Source organism: Scaptodrosophila lebanonensis, unplaced genomic scaffold (genome assembly GCF_003285725.1).
Source record: "Scaptodrosophila lebanonensis strain 11010-0011.00,11010-0021.00 unplaced genomic scaffold, SlebRS2 tig00000001-arrow-pilon, whole genome shotgun sequence".
NCBI lineage: Eukaryota > Metazoa > Arthropoda > Insecta > Diptera > Drosophilidae > Scaptodrosophila > Scaptodrosophila lebanonensis.
In genome coordinates, this window is record NW_022060529.1 from 19,354,200 (window position 1) to 19,375,804 (window position 21,605).

Here is a 21,605-nt window from a genome sequence, read left to right on the forward strand (position 1 = left end):
TTATTTAAATTAAATTATTTATTTAAAACTAAAACACATATGTATTTGTAAAACTATTATCATTTCGTAGTAATAAAATAGGTCTTGTGCTACAATTAGAATAGAAAAATAATAATAATTACATAAAACAAATCTGGTATGTATTTATATTTGTAATCTACTAAAGCGTCCATTGGGCGTTGCCGTACTATTGCGCGATGCTGTGTATTCGACAACCCTACACTTGTGTGTCTTGCGTCCGCTTGTTTTGTGTCACAAAAAACTAGTTTGCGAACGAAAAAATGTGTGTTTCTTGTATTTGAGTTGGCTGGGCATAGTTGAAAAATTTACCAAGTGTTTGCACATCCAATTTGCGCCTCCACCCCACCGTTTGCAAAGAGCGCGCTGGCCTTCCGCTGACGCCAGCAAGATGGCTTCCGAAATCGAGGTTGTAAACATTGGGAATTTCGAAAAGATCCAAAACTTTCTCAATGATACCGCCTACAAGGAAATACTTGAAAACAGTGAGAACTTCAACACGCGCCTTTGCATCGAACGGCGGCTACGCATGCCTTTCCTCGATCCCCAGACCGGCGTCGCCCAGACACACTGTGCGCTTTTCATGAAACAAAAGCAAAGAATGCCCGGCTTCCGTCATGGACAAATCTATACGTATCCATCGGCGCGTTGGCGCAAGCCGAAGCGGCAGTATTTGCTAAATCCGCATCACAGCTATCGGGCCTATCAGTACCGGGAATATCATCATGTCCATCATCATGCAACGGGGACGTCCAATTCCCGAGATCATCACCAGACGGAGAGTGCAGGTGGGTTCGAGTGCACAAGACGTTGCAAAATCAATAAAAATCTTGCAGCTACTGCTGCTTTTTACTGCCGCATCATTTCCACCACCACTGCACTGTGGGATGAATTAGATCTGCCATTTAATTTGCTGATTGGCAGCTCAAAATTATTAATATTCAATGCAGTCTTGCACTCTTATTAAAATTGTGTGCTTAAATACGTTGATATATTGTTGCAATTGGGCATTTTGTAACTTGGCATGGATTATTGTGCACTTTAAATAACTAATTGGCCCACAGTACAATGTAAACAGGACCAACAACAATAACAATACCACTAAACATGTGTGGCTTTGTGAGACTGAGTCTGTATAAATACTTATATGTGTATGTGTGTGTGCGCATTAAGGGAAACCACCCCACTGGCCTTTGGCTGGGTGGGTGGGTTTAGAGATTTATGTATATCATTAGAAAGAGCCAATAAATCTTATTCGCCTTTGTTTGCAGTCATTGCCGCCACAGATGGCAACTCCATGGGCGCCTCGGGCGACAATGACAGCAAGGACTCGCATGCGAATGCGGAGAAGGAATGGTTCCATGAGGAAATGGATGTCTCTCACTACCATCATGCCGATGACTACGAAGACGATTTCGAGTCTGACAACGATTTTGACGAATCGTACAGCAGTCGAGGCAAACGGAAGCGTAGCTCTCGTCCAAGACGATCCAATGCCAATGCAGACGGCACCCCCAAACGTGGACGCAAAGGTGGCGGTAAGCAGCAACAAATTCGATTTTTTAGATGCCCCTAAACTTTTTGTTTGGCTGTAATTACAGGCAGTCGACGACGCAATGCCGGCGATGGCGAGTCCGGAGATCGACGACGACGTGGAGCCAGCAATAGTGCAAACACTTCTGCTGCGGCTGCAGCAGCAGCTGCTGCAGTCGCACATGCAGCCAGCACAGCGGCTGCTGCGGCAGCTGCCACAGGCATTTATGCCACACACTCCAATTCAGCGTCTCCGATTCCCACTAACGATGAAACCTCTCAGTCGGCTCTGGTCATGCCGCCCAACCTTGCTCCATCCTACGATAAGACTTTAAACGATGCAGGCGCTTCCAATGACTCAATTCCGTTGGCCACCATGGCAGCTGGCATGAATCTGGCTATGCCAATGCCGTTGCCAACCACATCAGCCACCACTACGCCGACTATATTCGCGCCGGCTAGTACACCGCCAGTTGCAGCAGTCGCTAGTCCCAAGAAGAACAAACTGCGTGGCGAACGTGAGATTGCACAGCCGTCTCCCTATTGTGACTTTTGTCTAGGCGATCAGCGGGAGAACAAGAAGACAAATATGCCCGAGGAGCTCGTCTCCTGTTCCGACTGCGGTCGCTCAGGTCATCCTTCATGTCTGCAGTTCACACCCAACATGATTATTTCGGTGAAGCGTTATCGTTGGCAGTGCATCGAGTGCAAGTATTGTTCGATTTGCGGTACATCCGACAACGATGATCAGCTGCTTTTCTGCGACGATTGCGATCGTGGCTATCACATGTACTGTCTGTCGCCGCCGCTTGTCACGCCGCCTGAGGGATCCTGGAGCTGCAAACTGTGCATGGAGGAGTTTCACAAGCACAAGTAATTAATACAAGTAAAATACTTATATACTGCACAATGTGTGCTGGAGTTAAGTGCGGCATCGGAGCGTATGAAAAGGCGATTTTAGTTTATACTCATATATATGTAAGTCCTCATCTCGTGTACGTGGCAGCTTTTAAAGAGATTTCTTATTTAGCTCTTAAGTTTAGGTATTCTTTGCGTACGTGTTTTACTTATTTTTCGAGTAGCCATTTAAAATTGTAGTATTCTGCAACTACGCTTAGGATCCCCCGCAAGTATTCTTTTAAGAAGTATTGTATTGTATGATTCCCAACGTTCCGTTCTCAGTTAAGTGAAATGTTCACGTTCATGTTCAGTGTTGTCTTTTAAGCAGCTAAGCAAAAGCAATCTTTACGCTATGCATTCTGTAAGTCTAACAAAGTATAACAGTTTTCGTAATTACCCTAAGGATTTAAAATAATAATGCCAATAAATTTTGCAACTGTTCTGGCATAGTCGAATAGCCCTGTTGACTTTTTATTCGAATCCATCTTGGGCTAAAATGTCATAATACATTGTTTAGTCAAATTTTAGGAATTTCGGCATTGCTTATAACTTGTTCATTAAATTTTCGATTTAACTAAAATGGCCAAAATTGAGCGGGACAGTGATTTCAAGCGACGTCTGAACGAGACCAGCGCTGGTGTGTTCCACGAACTCAACAACTTTCTGAATGCCAAAGAACGCCGCGAGCTGTGCCGCAACGAAAAGAAGCGCAAGGTCACATTCAAGGGCACGGTGGACATGCACATCTGCTACGAGGATTCCAAAAGCAAACGCATACAAATCCGTCTGAAACCCGAACACGTAAGCTTTTTATACCTAAAGTACAAGTATAACGTATTTCCTTTGATTTGTGTAAATTTCACTGCAGATGCCTAATGTGCTGGACAGTGAGAAAGCGCCGGACAAAATCCTTAGAAAGGAGTTGGTCAGAAGAATACTGTCTCCGGGCAGAAGAATACTGCCTCCGGCTCAGCAGACATTACCGCGTCATTGAAATAATAGTTGAAATTTGTAATTGTTCATGAAATTGAAATCTCATTGTAAATTGAAACCTGCTTTGCTCTTTCTCTTCTGGGCATAAGAAATTGCGGGCATATGGCCACTGGTCCATTTTCACTGAGCCGCTTACACTTGGGTGTTAATTGTTGGCAGCTCTCTGTCTCTTCGAAGAACTCCAGTTAATTAGACAAGCAGATTATCTGGGCAGACATTCTGGCAGTTGCTATTTGTAGTTCAACATGAGCGGAATTCCGCGGTTGCCTTGCGTTTTGTTGACTTGTCTTTTGTTGTTTCTATTATGCGGCCATCAGGGACTCACTGAACAGCATCAGCGATCGAAACGTTTCCTCATTTTTCCGCGGCAGGCACCAACCCGTTATCAGGTAATGCTATTTTATTCGTGATCCCCAGTAGAAACTTGTATTCAGGAGCTGAAGGCCTCTGTTGCCATAGCTTAGAAAAAAAAATAAGCTAGCCTATAATTTTATTATTATTAAGTTAGCTCTTAAATAAATAAATAAATAACTTGTATTCAGATCTGCTCCAGTTTCCGAATTTAACCAAATTGTACAGAGTCGAGAAAATAATTTTGAAGCCGATCAATCGATCGAGTTCAATCGTTTTTGTGAATTAGCAGCATTTACCAAAGTTCCGCGAATTCGGAACGGGGGACTGGTCTGATTACATTAATTACCTAAAGACTCTGCAGATATTTTTGGTTTATGTTAACAACATACTTTAAATATGTGAAATGCCTAAGATTACATTCATTTGTGAATAGTCTACATATCAACTTTGGGTTGGATACTTATTAATAGAATATGGTCAAATCAACTGAATTTCTAAATACATCTAAATTTGTATTGCTCTTATTTTGTTATGCATAAAAATTAAATGGAATATAAATTATGAAATATCTTTGCTTGAAATCTCTTCGTTGTTGATTTTTGATTACATTTCTAATTGATGTTCTCTTCTGTTATAATTTAGATTTGACTCGACAAATTTTAGCTTTGTAACAAAAATTATCTTCAGTCAATTGCTTGACTTAGTATATTCGTTGTGTAGAAATCACAAAGGAGGTATATAAAGCGTTTTAAAACATTTGTTTTTACCTTGAGGGGCCAATGTTATTCTTAAGAGTTTTGCAAGCAATTTGTTAGGGTTTTCGTCATATTTATGATTATAAAGTGTTATCTATTCCTATTTGTAGTATCTTTAAAGTCATTTATAGTATCGCAGTCCAAGCCCCATATTACGTTTTCAAGTCATGCATAGTAACGATTCAAAATTCTTTTGAAAATGAAGAAAATAATGAAATTTTAATCATGAAGTGCTTCGAATTTTCAAAACACTAGGTTTAAGTTTTGTTAATATTGAGAGTTAAAATTAAAATGTTCTCAATTTTTATTAAAAGACCTTCCGACCAATAAAGGATAATTCATAACGGTAAGAATACAAGTATAATCTCAATATATTGATTTTTAAAAAGACATGCTTTTCCACATTCCTGCTGGCCACATGTTGTTAAATTCTATTATTTTGCTTTGCAGCTTATAGCCGGAATTGGTATACCGGCAGATCTGTCCTATGAATCGCTCACCATGGGCCATGTATTAAAGGCCGAGTTCTTTCTACCCTACAACGCCAGTGTCTACCGACAGAATCCTTTTTTGCCGGAATATAAGTTCAAGTCGACGTATTTGAATGCCGGCTTGAACCACAACGAAGTGCGAAATTGGTTGCAGAAACCAACAGATCTGCGCTGGCAGATATATGAATATATAGAACACACACTGAAGGGGTGAGTTTGCTAAAGTCGAATGTCTGAATCCTCTTTTTCAATGCTGCTGTATTTTTTTTCAGTTACGGCTACAATGGACACAAGTGTCTGTTGGAGGCGATTTGTGAGGCAAACAAAGTGCGGTTTGCCAAACATTATAGCGTCGCGGCAGAATTGCTGAATTTGCTCTTGAGGTGAGATTGTAGCTTAAAAAATGATGGAAAAATAAATAAAATGACATTAACTTACTTGCAGCCCCTCCAGCACGTTGAATGCCAAAAAAGCAGAGGCAAGAGATTATTTAGAAGCCGAAAAGGAAAAAAATTGTGAAAAGTACGACTGCGATATGAAATTGCTAAATTGGGTTTCCCGGGTGATGAACTGGGAAGTCTAGTTTTTTTTTATTGTAAAATACATACAGAAATACAAACAAAATTTAATTCCGTCTAACTAGTCTGACCTTAATGTTCTGCTGAGAACGAAGCGTAATGCCCGCGTGGAAGCCTACATTCTGGGCTTCCTCCAGCGGCAACACTTTGAAGTGCTTCAAAATTACCACCAATAGGGTTTTCATTTCCAGCATAGCATATTTCTGGCCTAAAACGATAAAATCATTGTACAATTGTGGCTAAATTTCTCAATATATCAATTACCGATGCAATTGCGTTGTCCGGCACTAAACGGCACATAAGCATAGGTGTGTCGTTTCTTTGCGTTTTCGGGCAAAAAGCGTTCCGGTTCGAATTTCTCCGGCTCATCCCAATACTTTGGATTGTAATGCAAATCAAATATTTGTAAAATTATTTGCGCATTTGCTGGCAATATCAGTCCATTGCCCAGTTCGGTCTCACGCACGGTTTTTCGGGTGATTACTGGAACCGAAGGAAACATGCGCATGGTTTCCTTAACGAAACAGGATAGGTAGTTGAGTTTTTGCAGCTGATTGATGTCCAATGTGCTCAGATCGTCTGGAATGGAGACAAAAATGTGTATAGTCGTACTCACAAATATTACTTACAAAGCATACCATCTATGAATTCGTCTATTTCTTGGAAGCAAAGTTCCTGCTTATCGGCATATAAAGACATGTTCATAAGACCAAAGATTAGACCCATCGATGTGGTATCAAAGCCCTCGAACATCAGTGTGTCGACTTCTTCACAAATACCACCATGATCTATAAGACCGTCCTTCTCGGCACAAATAAGTGTATCCAGCATGGCAAAGCGTTGCTTTCTTTTAAGAAAACTGAAAAGAGAAATCAAAACAAAAATAAAACAAACTCGTATAGCGTACACACATAAGGCATCTTTGTGCAAAATTTGGTGTCTCTATCTCTTATAGTCTCTGAGATCCAGGGGTTCATACGGACGTACAGATGGACAGACATAGATCGACTCGTCTTGTCAAGCTGATCAAGAATATATATTTAATATACAGGAACATCAATAGATACTGTTTCTTATTTTATAGGTACTACAAAATACTAAAAATCTACTTTAAAGAAGGACAGATTAATAACGAATATAAGTATTATTCTTTCCGTCTTTTTGTTTCTTTGCATTATAATTCTCAAGTGGTTTTCTGCAGGAGATTGCTATAAATACGATTTTGAAGTTCTTGATTTGTTTGCAAGCTTGTTTCTTTAAAAGTATTTTTGTACTTAATATAAGAGCTTTCGAGCTTGCCATACTCTGGTTTCAAGTAAAAAATTCTTGTTGTTTCAATGGATTTAGGAAACTTACATGTCATCGTCTGCTGTTTGGGTGCTGCGTCTCTCGCTTAGCTCTATCTCAAATAACTTGCGGCGCTTCGCCACTATATCGCTTGAGAAGTCGTTCACGACTTTGAAATGGGCTGCATACTCGCTTTCGACGAGCATTTTATAGATACTGTCGAACCAATACAGCGGGTTACTCACGCGCTTGATAAAGCATTTCTCAATCATGTTAAAACTGTCACGATAGCGATCACCCTTCTCAGCCATATCATCCAGTTTAACGCCCATTGCAGTCTCTGCGAAATAAACAATTGGATGTTTAAATAGTTCGACATCTATGCGTACGGACTCACCACAAATGCTGTTCAAAGTAAATCTGGGAATGAGTTCACTGAGGGATATAACAGTTTCTGTCTGGTCTTGTAATGGACGCACAAATTTCAAACTCTCCGATCTACAATGCTATAGATAAATATTTAAATTTCACAAGCATCTTGAGAATTGTAAACCTGAAGACATCCTGAAATTGTTCCAGTATATTAAAATGGAAAGTCGGCGCGAATGCCATTTCTTATCTAAACGAGTAAATACAAACAAACATATATAATCAAGCCAATTAGTTAAGCTGTAATCCCACACGATAGTGCAAATTATAGTACCCGTTGATATTAACAGTCCAGTGTGCAGGGCCGGCTTAAGGAACTCATATACCAATCCTTTGGTTATAAGATTCTGATCATTGAGAATCAGTTCCATATTTTCTGCATCAATCACATTATAAACTGGCGTGCCCAACCCATACTGTAAGTAACTCTCCCCAATTTCCTTGGCCAGATGACGTGAGTGATCGAAGACGCCAACTGTAGAAATTGAATTAATTAGGAATACATTGAAACTCTTATACTCTAGAGTTCTTAAGTTGAGACAGGAGATAAATATGCACAAAACTTTGTTTCATAAATAAATTTTAAATAGATTTGAGTGTCCTTCCGGTTAGATAGATATCATTTGCTTACCCGCATCCTTGCCATACAAATCGAATGCATTCCCAAAGATTGTCTGGCCTTAGCTATAGGTACAATACTTTCTAAAGGTGCGCCGTTCTTGGTGCGCACGCGGCGAGCAAAGAAGGCCAAAACATAGTAATCCTTGTTGACTCTGTAGAGCCAGTGGGCCAAAAGGGCTGCGATGAAAATCAACCAAAATAACATTTTTGTTGCCTCGGAAGCTTTTACGAACCGGTCCTCAAAGTAGTTGGCCCTAGACTATGATATCAAGCGCGCAAATATGTACTGTGGCCCAGGTCTAGCTTTATGCCAGCCACTATCTTGAGTTTATTAAACAAACGGCTGTCAGATAAGATTGTGTTTGCCGGGTCTATTTCTGATGTTCTTAATCACACCAGCGTTGTGTTTATATTTCCAACAGTGTCTAATGTCTAATGTCTATACAGATGATTAACTTAATAGCAGCCGGTTTTAAAAATAATTGAGCTCTCTATTTCACCAAATGTACTTGACTACGAAGCAAGTTAATTTTTAACAATTAAAAAGATTTAATGAATGAATATATAATTAAATCAGAATATATGATGAATGATACAGTATGAATAGTATATATGAGTGCATTCAAATTCAATTCGATCATCATGAATTGCGAAAAATATATATTTTAGACTTGTCAAGCATGAATTGCATATTGCTTATCACAAGTTACACACTAATAGTCAACGTTTTAATAAAACTTAGAATTATACAAATGTCGTTAGACATTGCATAAACTAATGAGTTTATAAATAATTTTAAATTGAATATGTAATTATTTGATGAAAACGGATAGGCTTAACAGCTAAATAACTGTGCACACCCTTCAAATGTTCAAAACTACTACGTTAATTCAACTATCCTTCTGATATATGAGATTGAAATATCAATGGAAACGAAATTTAATAACGTTCATTACATGGAAACTAAAACTTATTGAGAAAGCAAACAAAAACGCATTGTTCATTGTTCGAAAAAGGACCCAAAGGGGTACTAGATTTGTGCGAGTGTATTCAGATATTTTTCATTGCCTGTTCGTCAGTCCATTTCTAAGTATGATAAGTGTTGAGAACGTTTAAGCTCTAATAACTATGAATACAAAACCTGTCATGTGATATTTAATTTGAATTTTTTATTTTTAATAATAATTTTTATATAAAGTATAATTTATGGGCGTAGCCAGGATTTAGTCCATGTTTTCTTACATAAATGATAAATTTTTATATACTCGTATATACAAGTACATACGTGTACATACTGTACATACATAACACAATATTTTCATGCCCATATATATATAGGTATATATTCTCAACATTATGTCTTCACAGGAATCTAGCTGATAAATTAACCGTAGCCATAAAATGGATGTTTTTTTTCGTGATTTTTAAACAATGAGGCACAAATTCAAATTTGTCTGCACAATTTTTTTTCCGTTCAGAATTTAGGGGGGGGGGGGGGCAGCTGACCGCTTTGCACCCCCTCCCTACGTCCATGCCGGCTGTTGATGTCACTTATTCAACTTCTGGCGTTTGGCAATTTTTACAAAGACTTCATTTTTGGTGCGTATCAATAAACCGGCTAGGAAGCGGTAGTTCTTTGGATCGGTCACGGGCAACAATTCAAAGTTTTTTAAAACATGAACCAATAAAGTTTTCATTTCGGCCATTGCAAATTTCTGACCTAAGGAGAGAACAAATTTGAATATTTATGAATTGAGAGTGAACACTTTAAGTATATTTTTTTTACCAATGCAGTTACGACGCCCGGCGCTGAATGGTATAAAGGCAAACGGATGTCGCTCCATAGAGTTTTCGGGAAGGAAGCGTTCGGGTACAAATTCATCTGGATCACTCCAATACTTAGGATTCCGATGAATATCAAATATGTGGATGATTATTTGTGTTCCCTTTGGTAGCACTAGGTTGGATAGAACGGTTGTTTCTTGACACTGGCGCATAATGCCGGGTACTGAAGGGCAAAGCCGTTGGGTTTCCTTGATTACACACTCCAGATACCGTAACTGCCCAAAGGTGCGGCTATCCAAGTTACTCAGATCATCTATGAAAAAATTCACGTATAACCAATACATTTAAAATAAATATTAAGATCTAGTTACGAGTACCATCTATAATTTCGTTTATCTCGTCGAAGCAACGTTGCTGCTTTACTGGATTGTTTGCCAGATAGGTAAGAGCATGTATCAGATTCATGGATGTCGTATCGAATCCTTCGAACATGAATGTGTCCACCTCTTCACATATGCCTGCGTGATCGATATTTCCGTCCGCTTCGGCCAATAACAGAGTATCCAGCATGGCGTAGCGTTGCTTCATGTTATGCGCACTATAAAAGTTGGAAATATATTTAATAGAATATTACTTCGAATAGTTTACCCGAGATTCGAGGGGATTATCTCGCTGAACTATCCAAACTGGTGTCGATTGGCAAACAAGCTATTCAAATAGCTATCGTGCTGATCATTTGAAGTCTCTGATTATTCACGGCATAATCGCGGAAAATACTTTTTTTAGGATTTAAAAATATACGCAAAGAAATCAAGTATAATTGTAGTAAAGACAAGAACAAATGGTGTTAAAAGTCGAAAATGAGGGTTTTCTGTTAAACATTTTTGATAAAACACAATACAGAGTTTCTATTAATGTATTATTTGGTCTTAGCAAGCGGTGCAAATAAACTCGTCTATAACTAGTGTAATTGTCATAATTCATTTAATTCCACAAGCGACTGCATTACAATAACAAAAGATGCCGTCGCCACAAGGCCAGAGAGCTAGACCGCGACTCTACTGTGGTATGGGGAATCACACGCTTCAGGAACCATCTAAAAGAATCGCATCTATGGGAATGCTGGCATTTGCGAAGAGATGGAATCCAGAGCTAATGCACTCTACTCTCATATGTCTCAGTTGTTATGAATTGTTGGAGAAAATATATCGTTTCAAACAAAACCGAATCAGAGAACGTATCAGACAAATGAATAGAGACGAACGTAACACCAATTCACTTACGGACGTAAGCGCCACCTCCTCATCCTCCAGTGGGGCGAGCTTATCTCAAGAAAGCGGGCCCACTACGGCGGCGGCCAAACGAAAGCGTACAGAATCAACACATTCGGACTCTTCGCAACCGACCAACGATCCTCAGCCTAATAACGACGACGACGATGACGACTCAATGCTAAGTCTGAATGCAGTGAATGGCACACGTCTTCCCCACATACAGCCCATTCCCAAAAGACGCCAATTTGTGCACTTGAACAAGGAGGCAATGGATATTTATTTGGCCGGCACCACAGGAGGATAGTCTCTATATACTTTGGAAAGACCACAACTTATTTGTATTTATCCTAATTGTACATGCTTAGAACCACTTATTTTGGTCATTTATTTCCTGCTTAAAATAAAAATGGAGACTTGTTTATTAAAGACATCGATTGAAAGAGAGAAATAATTGTTTTTTAAATTAATAACGCACTATTAAGAAGTTCAACGTAGCTATATATAGCAATTGATAAGATCAATGTTATAATTCGAATAATACTCTGATTGATAAAAAAGTGCAATTCGAAAAACGGTTTAAAATATTAAACACAAAATGGTTTATACCATTACCATGAAGATTAATATGTTGAGATTCTCAACTTCTCAACTTGAGAATATTTTGAAATACATATGTAAGTACGTGCGTGTACTTTATAGCAGCTTCAAATCTCAATATTTGTGACTTAGAAGACTAATCTAACCTACTAAGTTAGAAATGTGGCTGCAGGGTTTTTTTTTTGTCGGTCTAGATCCGGAATATTGGCACGAATACGAATGGTAAGGTCTTAAAAAACTATTTTTGATATATTTGAAAGATGGGGGAACAAAATAGATTTTTAATTTGATCTACAAGTAACAGCTAATTGGCTGTGAAGTACTGAAGTACTATTAGACTAACTGGATAGCTTATTTAAGTTTTGAAAGGGAAAAAAATCATTGCGGTATCACTATAGATCTTATTTGCCCAAAGTATATACGTTCATCAACGTTAACCATATTTAAATTATTTTACGGGAACACTACATTTATATGCAATGGCGAATTGTACATTTAAAGTTCTATTATATCTACGAAAATGTAATATAAAAGCTCAAATTAAAGCATTATTATTTTAATTTTAATTTATTTTGGCACATATAACCTCTACCCAAGCTAACCTAGTATCATAGAATAAACTCTCACCTGACACTTTCCGACTGTGACGCTCTTGTTGCGCTTTCATCGAAGTTCTCACGACGCTTCTGAATTATATTACTTGAAAATTCATGCAGGCTCTTCAGCGTTTTCACATCCTTGGGTCCATCGCCGAAGTGGTTGTAAATGGTATCGCTGATCATAATTGGATTGATTACGCGTTTTATGAAACTATGCTCTGCCAAAGCTATGTTCTTACGATACTCATCACCATCCGAGCAATCGTCGAGCTTTACCCCGAGTGCGGTTTCTGTATGTGTAAATTTAGATTTTTATTGATTTTACCATTACTTTATAAAAGCTTACCACAAAGTGTGTTTAGGGTGAATCGGGGTATAAGGTCGTTCAAATTAATCTCACAAGGACCCACTGTCTCATCAGCTAGTTCTTGCAAATTGAGAACAAACTTCAGGCTTTCCTGTCTGCAAAAAAGTCAAACTTTTAGCTTATGCACAGATGCATATAGTATTTTTTTATTTTTAGCTTACTTAAAAACCTCTTGAAATTGTTCCAGTATTTTAAAATGAAAGGCTGGCGTTAGCAATTTCCGACGGCTTTGCCAATGTTCGCCTGCAAGTAAGTTAACAATAATAAATTGCAAAAGTATGTGTAGAATGCATATCAAATGATGGCCAATTATTACGCCTAATTTTGCTCTAAATGATTAGATATAGTTATGTATATACCTGTGCTAGTGAGTAGTCCATTTTTAAGAAACGGCTCCAGAAATTGATACATTTCACCCTTTCGAATTAGGTTGCTATGACTTAGGACCAGTTCTACATCAACAGCATCGATTATATTATAGACCGGACACCCAAACTCGTACTGTATATAGCTTCGTTTCAGATCCTTCGCATAATTGCGAGAATAATAAAACAATTTCTCTATGGGTCATAGTTAAGAGGAATAAATACGAATTGGACCGCTTATTTTTCTCACCAGAATTCATTCCGATAGTATCAAACGTATTCCCAAATATTGTGATGGGCTTTCCATAGGCCACGACCGTTTCAATGGGTGAGCCGTCAACGGTTTTGAAGCGTGGACTAAACGACAGAAGGTCATAGTCTCTGTTCAAGCGTATAGCGTAAATAGCTAATATTGCTATGATGATTAAAAATATTACGAAATACATTGCAGCGCTAAATCCGGTACGTCAGACACACAATGCAATTCGTTTTAAACTGAATTTAATAATAAGAGCGCCGACTCTCAAAGTTTTGTATACATACATGTGTATGTACATAGATTGCCTTCCGCCTTGTATTTTGTATGCTGGTGGTAGAGCAACAATTTTTATAGAATGCGGACAATAAATTGTTTGTTATTATAGAAACAAAGATAATTTAAAATTTCTGTTCCTAATTAAAAACACGTTCTTTCTCTGGTTTAGAGTCTTATATTTAGAGACAATAATTTAACATAATTATGTGTTTCCGAGTTCATCTCCAATACATTCGATTTAACATTTGAATATCCCTCAAAAATGATCATTAATGATTTACGAATTAAATATACATGTACTTATTATATAGCGTATTCAGGTCTATTTAGGAAATTGCTTATTAGTTATGACCAGATCCTTCCCATCGTGTATGATACTGTCGTAGTAGAATTTCCGATTTACACGACAATGCGGACCACATCTGGTTGAGCCACAGTTGGGGCACTCGTTCCAGCATCCTACACAGTTTGCGTTCATACAATCGCATACATCTAATCCATTGTGACGAATATTGCCACAGTCATCATATGCGGTGGCTTTCCCATAGTAATAGCCTTTTCTCTTCACTTTTCGCTTTGTCTTTTCTTCCATTCCATCATCGTGTGTTTCGCCGGTTTTTCGCTGAGGGCGCTGGCGCAGATTTCGTCTTGTTGTGGGCGGTCCCTCGTAGTCTGGATCATCACTCATATTCAGTTGAGTTCACTTAACGATGCTCCTTCAATTAATTACTTTCATATATATATATATATACATATGTATGTACACACCAAATCTCAAAATAAACAAATAGCTTCGATTTCATAAGGTTCCAAAATAGTATGGCAACACTTTGCAAAAAATACCACGCAAATTTACGATAACTACATATATACCGCCACCAGAGTTGCCAGACCAGCAGTTGGTTTCCCATCATCGACTCGAGTGCATGTGCACTGCAATAAAAATAACTTCGATCGGTAAGTTAAATGAAAACTGCGCCAATTGCTACATTTCAATCGAGTCATTTGGATATCTAGTCATTTTGCTCCTCGGAAAAGTTAAAATTGTTAAATATTTCTTATGAATAACATTTACTAACATAAATACATTGGCAGCCGGCTGCGAACTGCTGATGTAATCTCGCGCGTGCTTGTGATTCGATTTGTAAAGTTGGCGCTGGGATTGCATCCACTCCGATGCTCTGGGCTCTACTCGTTGACTTGTGTGCTTTTCTTATTTGTAGACTTTCTCATTTGTAGACCAACTTGCGAAAGGGCGAAGTGATAGAAAATGCTGACCCATCTAAAATGGTTGCGAGCAGCGCCGCGCCCGGCCAACATGCTATGCTCCCAAATGGTGAAACGAACTTGTAAGAATGTGTCGGCCTTCGAGAAGGTACTCAGTGTGCCCAAGCCGAAAAACGCTCCAGCGGCTGGGCAGCTAAAAATCCCTCATATGATATCGCAGCGTGAGCAAAAATTGAATGAAGGCATGGTATACGAAGGCTTTCAATGCGAGCGAGTAGAATATATTCCGGACTTTGAACTTACCTCTTACACCCTGAGGCATGAAGGAACTGGAACGGAGTTCTGGTATCTCGATCGTAAAGATACCAATAACGTTTTCTCGATTAATTTCCGCACAACTCCCTTTGACTCCACCGGACTTCCTCATATTCTGGAGCATCTAGCACTGTGCGGATCCAAGAAGTTTCCGGTGCGGGATCCATTCTTCAAAATGTTAAACCGCTCCGTTGCCACGTTCATGAACGCCATGACTGGTCCAGACTATACTCTATATCCTTTTTCGACAATGAACGAGGTGGACTTTAGAAACCTGCAGCGAATTTATTTGGATGCTGTTTTTAGGTAAGTTATTTACAGCAGTGATCTTAGTATACACATGGCTAATCTGTTCTTGTACCTCAGGCCGAATTTGGATTACCTCGACTTTCTGCAGGAGGGCTGGCGGCTTGAATACAGTGATTTGCGCAACCGCGAATCTGAGCTCGTGATAAAGGGTGTTGTCTACAATGAGATGAAGGGCGCCTTTTCCGAAAACTCACAAGTGTTTGGACAGAATTTACTCAACAACATGCTACCCAATCACACGTACGGACATGTATCGGGCGGCAATCCGCTAGAGATACCGAAGTTAACACACACAGATCTGGTCGAGTTCCACCGTAAATACTATCATCCGAGCAATGCTAGAATTTATTGCTATGGCTCGTTCGACGTAAATAAGACGCTGGCATTTGTCAACAAGAAATACTTGAATCAGTACGAGTGCATAGACAATTCCTACAGCCGAATTCCAGGGCAACCACGATGGTCTGAGCCTCGCAATGTTCACATTTCCAGTCGTTTAGATAACATGGGCGCTGCCTTCGACCGGCAAAACCAAATTGCAATTGCCTTGCTAATGTGCGACATGACGGACATACAAGAGAGCTTTGAGCTCAATGTACTCTCCGAGGTGTTAATTCGCGGACCTAACTCCGCCTTTTATAAAAGTCTGATAGAGCCAAACTTTTCTGGCGGATACAATCAAAGCACTGGTTATTCTGCGGATTGCAAGGATACGGCGTTCGTGGTGGGACTACAGGACTTGCGTGTGGAAGACTTTAAAAGGGTTAGTGAGCTATTTGACCGGACCGTGTGCAAAACAATAGAAAATGGCTTTGAGCAGGGTCATGTGGAGAGTATTCTGCACAATCTGGAGTTGTCGCTAAAACATCAAAGCCCACACTTTGGCAACGCACTGCTCTTTAACTCCACAGCGCTGTGGAATCACGATGGTGACGTTGTGAGTAATTTACGTGTATCAGAGATGATCGCGCGATTGCGTGCCAACCTAACGCGTAACAGGCATTATCTTCAGGAGAAGATGATGCGCTATTTTGCAAACAACACGCACAGGCTAACACTGACAATGTCGCCCGACGAACTGTATGAGGAAAACTTCAAGCAGGCTGAGGCGGAAATGCTAAAACAAAAAATAAATGCGCTCGATAAGCAGCAGTCAGAGGAAATCTATCAGAACGGCCTAAAACTGGAGGCGTCACAAAAGGCCGTGCCCAATACGGATCTATTGCCTTGTCTAACAATAAGCGATGTCAAGGAGCCACCCAAGTGGCCGAAAATAAGCACTACAACCATCCAGGAAGTACCCACCCAGGTCTGTAAGGTGCCCACTAACGAAATCACATACCTGAAGTGTCTGTTCAACATCACGGGTCTAAGTCGGGATGAGGTAATGTTGGTGCCTTTGTTCTGCAACGTTATCAACGATATGGGCACCGAGGAGCATGACTATCGGGAGTTTGATAAACTAGTGCTCTCGAAAACAGCCGGCATTGACTTCAAACTGAACTTTGTTGAAAATATTTATGATGCCAAAAGCTACCGCCTAGGCTTGATGATGACCACCCATGCCCTAGACAAGAATGTGCCGGACATGTTCGCGCTGTGTCAAGAGCTGCTCCTCAACTTCAAGCTCGATGATATCGACCGGTTAAAGATGCTCATTGAGAATTATATTTCGAACATATCTGTGGGTATTGCTAGTTCTGGGCATTTGTATGCCATGCTCAGCTCTTCAGCGCTAGTAACGGATGCGGCCAAATTAAAGTCCATGCTTTCCGGTGTTGACCACATAGACTTCATGAAGACGTTTGTAAAGCAAAATGGCACCGCCGAGATATGCGATAAGCTAAAGGCAATTGGCAGGAAGGTCTTCAACAAGACAAACATGCGCGCTGCCATAAATAGTTCTGAGTCCTATCAACCCACGGCCGTGCAACACTATAAAAGCTTCCTCGACAGCTTGCCGGCGCAGGAAAAGACCAAAAGCAGCAATGAGCTGCAATTGCTCGAGCCTAGCTGCCAGCATTATATTATGAACATACCCGTCAACTATTGTGCAAAGGCGTTCTTTGCGGTTCCTTACCTCCACCACGACCATCCCACACTACGTGTCCTGGCGAAGCTTGTGTCGGCAAAATATCTATTACCGGTGGTGCGCGAGCAAAATGGGGCTTATGGCGCAGGTGCCAAGATTAGCTCCGATGGCATCTTCAGTTTTTATAGCTACAGAGATCCACACTCGATCAAAACTCTGGCGGCATTTGACAATACCTACGAATGGCTGCAGGCTGAAAACGATAAGCTGGATCAGCAGACGCTCTTCGAGGCAAAACTTGGTGTACTACAGCAGCTGGACTCGCCGATTGCACCTGGAAACATAGGCATAGACTATTTCCTCTATGAGGTGTCCCAAGAGATGTTCGTTAAATACCGTTCCCGAATGCTCTCCGTAACCGTGGAGGAATTGCGCTCCGTCATCGATAAGTACTTCAAGGAGCAGCCCAAACACTACGGCAAGTGTATTCTCGGGCCGGCCAACGAGAAACTCGAGCAGGAGACAAAACAAAAGTGGAAAATTATAGCCTAAGTGTAGTTGTCGGTGTGTTTAAATTTTGACTGTACATGTACATATACATACATATAAACTGTAACCGTAAAATGATTTGTTGTTATATCTGCTAATTTTATTATTATTATTTTCCTAATTTCATTTTTCGATCGCTAGGCGTAGATTAATTGTTGCTAATAATAATAAATTAAATGTATGTTGACATCCGAAACAATTATAAATATCACTATTATTAATTAGTATCTAAAAAACGGGATTTCTTGGTTTGCTTCTATGATAAGTAAATTTTTCAGGGAAGGCAGGAATAAGTAATGCCAGAGTTTCTCTAAGTCGAATTCGAAGAAACTACGATGGCTTTTATTGTACCTAGCGGCCTTTTTGCAATATTCTTGAAACTAGACCAAAAATTAAGCTTGATTGTGGAAGAGATACGGTAGCAAGCGATTAAAATATAATACATAGGTAAATCACCAATACTAGCCGTTGCTGTGCAAAAATGTTATTTTCTGCTTTAGTATTATTTTACAACTATTTGGGGTCTACCAATATACATTTAAAGCTAACTTTATATTGCTTATAGTTTTTGTTGCGATTATGGGAAGTTGTAAAACCAAACCGTAGAAATCTTTCTGTTTAGCCTTTTACTGAAATCATTTTGCTTTGGTATTTCTTTTTGCTGGGAGATTGGCTTCCGCTATACCACTTCAACGTGATGAATGAATCTTTAATTCTCCTCGGTCAGTGCAAGTACTTACACAGATTGGGATAGTTCTCAGCGTATCCTAGTCCCAGCAGACTACAAATTTGTTCTGTTGGATAAACTGACTAAACCTATCTGAGATGTTAATACATCATAAAATTAAACCATTTAACCGATATCGTAATCAATGTTGAATTCTATAAGATTTTCTTGAAGTCTAATTATATTTTCAAGTTTGATCCATTTTATTTTTTAAGTACGATTTTTAACACGTTATCGAGAACCAACTTATTATTTGGGTTAATAAGTATATAAGTTATTAATAATATCTTTATATAATTAAAAGTTTAATTGGAATCGTTACATTACATCATATGTATTATAGTTTATGTCTTAGGAATGGCATAGTGAAATATATTTTTAATTTACTACGATAACATAACTAATCATTTAGAAAACTTTAAACTCATTATTTATTGATATTTCATGTAAATTGTCGCACCATATGATGTGTTTACTTAAGCAACGATTGGTAAACTAAATTTTATTTAAGTTGTCACGTATACACTAGTCTCATAATTTTATTGCATATTTTATTATTTCTTTATGTATATTTATTTACAGTTATGTCTCTGCCGTGCAGTTTTTCAAATGCCTCTGCATACTTTGCCGCAGCAGCTAAGTTCCTAGGAACCCACTCCTGGATTTATCGAGAGTCCAACACAAACGTCCTAAATGTGCTTAGTTGCGATATGCCTTTAGAGTTTAAGGACTATTTTCTGGAACTGCCAAATGAACAGATGAACACATTTCCGTTTGTGCATGAGGAACTGGTCGGTTGCCCCGCACACGTGCAACATTTTCGCCAGCAGCTTGCTGAGCTTACACCTTCAATCTATTCTGTAAATGGAAGCGATGTTCATGTTACCAATAAAGGACATCAAAAGCGTCGGGTTCGTATGTCGCCGAAAAAGCAACATGAAATCGACAAACTTGCAGCTCACATAGACGCCTATTGCTCGGGGTCGGCTGTGCTGCTGGATTTGGGCTCTGGCCTTGGCTACCTAAGCGAGGCGCTGTATGAACTTAGCCCCAACTATCGCATACTGGGTCTGGAGGCGGACGAGAAGCGGGTGGAGGCGGCTCGTCAACGTTGCCGTCAACTGTTGCCACAAGCCGCCACAAACGCAATTAGTTACCAGCAAGCATACATCGGCGCGGACTCACGTGCCCTCATTGAGCAGCACGTGGCGGGGCTGTTAAAGGCGGCGCCGCCACCGCAGCCGCCTTTGAGCACAATGGCCATAATTGGCTTACATGCGTGCGCAGATCTAAGCATCAGCGCAATGCTTTTGTTTTTGAAAATGCCACACGTTCGGAGTCTACACATCATGCCCTGCTGCTATCACAAGCTAGCGTTGAGCGATGCTCGTGGCAAGGCCAGTTTCGTGCACTTTCCGTTGAGTGCAGCCTTAAAAGGAGCACTGGAAGCTGGGGCTGGGGCGGTCAATGTACACTTCAACCGGCCATTTCTGCGACTCGCCTGTCAGCAGACAAGTGCACGTTGGCGGCACACCAGTGCTCTAGAGCATGCCATCCATGGCAGGCAGATGTTCCTGCGTGCTCTGGCGGAGGGTCTTCGGGCGGAGAATGAATTGCTGGTCAGACGGAAGTCTAAAGGGAGACTCACAGAGGCACTGAACTTTGAAGATGTGCAGGAGAGCTACCAATTGCGCTTAGAAGAGACAGCTGCGCCGTTGAGTTGGCAATCGAAGCATGAGCAGCACTTCCAGGAAATAATGGCACGCTTTGCAAACGGACAGGGCCCTCGTTTAGCGGAGGCGCTGACTTGTTTGCAGACAGCCATGCAGGTAATTTGCTTGTTTATGTTAGCAAGTGGGCGACGACTTACTTACGCATCTCCTTAAACCAGAAACTCTGCGAGAATGTGGTGCTTTTCGACCGCCTTTGCTACTTGGAGGAGGCGGCTGTGGCTCAAGGACTAAGTGTAAGAGCTCGCTATGAGCAGCTTCTTGATGAAAAATTATCACCACGCTGCTTTGTCTTGGTTGCCGAAAAGTTGACGTGATGCGGGCTTGGAGCTTGGAGCTAGGGATGGAGCAGATTCGAATACACGACCCATGCTCTTTAATGCAATTAGCGCGCACTCCAGCACCTGCCTGGCCCTGAACCTGTTGTTTGCATTTTAAAGGCGGCTGGGTAGTGTGCGACCGCTGCCTGTTGCCATCAATTAGAATCAATGCCAGCCTAGTCGCAACAAAAACAATGCTCGACTACCATATTTCCATTTTCCATTTGTCGTTTATGGAGTCGTTCGCTTCTTGCTCATTACACGGCGCATCTTCAGTGTAATGTTTACTTTTTACAATTTACCAGCATAATTAAATTTCCTGTAGTACTTTGTACCTACTTGTACATTCCTACATCCTGCAATTGCTTACGTTTTTTGCACATCTTGCCACTCGCTGGTGGAATTCTTCAATTTCTTCATAGCAAAAAATAATGGAATAAACTCTCTTTGCATTCGAGACTTTACAAGTGCCGTGCATTCTATCGAAGTATATAGCTCTGCGTAAGGAGGCATGTGAGGTGTATTCGTATTAATTATAGGAATTTACAGGCAGTACTCATTAAACTAAAAATTGAATTAGTCCGTTTTTTTATGATTCAATTATAATAACATTCATTAGCATCGTAATGGACGTTGTAAGGAAAATTGAAGACACGTCACAGCTTTCGCATTGTTATGTTACAGAAAGTAGGACATATATGTATATAAATACTTTCATGCAATTTTCAAAATAAGTTAATTCTTCTTCACATTTAATTTTCAGTGCAAGAGTAAAGGCAAATATGGAAAGTTACATACTCACTATACATATATATACATATGTATAGTCGGTATGTAATTTTGCTTTTTTCAATTAAGAAAAGTGGAGAAAGCCGGCCTGCTAGTGGGTGCTTCCCTTCACAATTATAATGTTCA

General features: G+C 40.0%; 6 protein-coding genes and 1 pseudogene across 7 annotated transcripts; 5 read left to right on the plus strand and 2 right to left on the minus strand.

Annotated features, from left to right (window-relative positions):
- The first annotated feature begins 218 nt into the window (after positions 1-218).
- Positions 219-3,502, plus strand: LOC115626638 (zinc finger protein ubi-d4). Its single transcript, XM_030522049.1, has 4 exons — positions 219-806; positions 1,290-1,556; positions 1,620-3,252; positions 3,320-3,502. Exons 1-3 carry the CDS (start codon positions 410-412, stop codon positions 2,426-2,428), a joined length of 1,473 nt encoding a protein of 490 aa, XP_030377909.1. The 5' UTR covers positions 219-409; the 3' UTR covers positions 2,429-3,252; positions 3,320-3,502.
- LOC115630449 lies at positions 3,031-5,627 on the plus strand. Its single transcript, XM_030527052.1, has 6 exons — positions 3,031-3,252; positions 3,320-3,376; positions 3,762-3,833; positions 5,004-5,254; positions 5,317-5,427; positions 5,489-5,627. The coding sequence occupies exons 1-6, from the start codon at positions 3,031-3,033 to the stop codon at positions 5,625-5,627; spliced, it is 852 nt and encodes a 283-aa protein (XP_030382912.1).
- LOC115630530 lies at positions 5,581-13,505 on the minus strand (annotated as a pseudogene).
- LOC115622622 lies at positions 10,620-11,466 on the plus strand. The gene has a single exon (XM_030516629.1). The coding sequence runs from the start codon at positions 10,765-10,767 to the stop codon at positions 11,320-11,322; it is 558 nt and encodes a 185-aa protein (XP_030372489.1). The 5' UTR covers positions 10,620-10,764; the 3' UTR covers positions 11,323-11,466.
- Positions 13,506-13,672: 167 nt separating the features above from the next.
- Positions 13,673-14,294, minus strand: LOC115626706 (ARL14 effector protein-like). The gene has a single exon (XM_030522143.1). The coding sequence runs from the start codon at positions 14,167-14,169 to the stop codon at positions 13,804-13,806; it is 366 nt and encodes a 121-aa protein (XP_030378003.1). The 5' UTR covers positions 14,170-14,294; the 3' UTR covers positions 13,673-13,803.
- Positions 14,295-14,375: 81 nt separating this feature from the next.
- Positions 14,376-18,109, plus strand: LOC115626691 (presequence protease, mitochondrial). Of its 2 annotated transcripts, none has more exons than XM_030522122.1 (3): positions 14,376-14,438; positions 14,721-15,329; positions 15,390-18,105. In XM_030522122.1, exons 2-3 carry the CDS (start codon positions 14,752-14,754, stop codon positions 17,914-17,916), a joined length of 3,105 nt encoding a protein of 1,034 aa, XP_030377982.1. In that variant the 5' UTR covers positions 14,376-14,438; positions 14,721-14,751; the 3' UTR covers positions 17,917-18,105. The 2 variants fall into 2 exon arrangements, with proteins under 2 accessions (XP_030377982.1, XP_030377990.1); XM_030522130.1 differs by having other exon boundaries at positions 14,407-14,438; positions 14,705-15,329; positions 15,390-18,109.
- A 1,832-nt stretch (positions 18,110-19,941) lies between these two features.
- On the plus strand, positions 19,942-21,005 carry LOC115634449. The gene is made up of 2 exons (XM_030532159.1): positions 19,942-20,469; positions 20,532-21,005. Exons 1-2 carry the CDS (start codon positions 19,945-19,947, stop codon positions 20,685-20,687), a joined length of 681 nt encoding a protein of 226 aa, XP_030388019.1. The 5' UTR covers positions 19,942-19,944; the 3' UTR covers positions 20,688-21,005.
- The last annotated feature ends 600 nt before the right edge of the window (positions 21,006-21,605 follow it).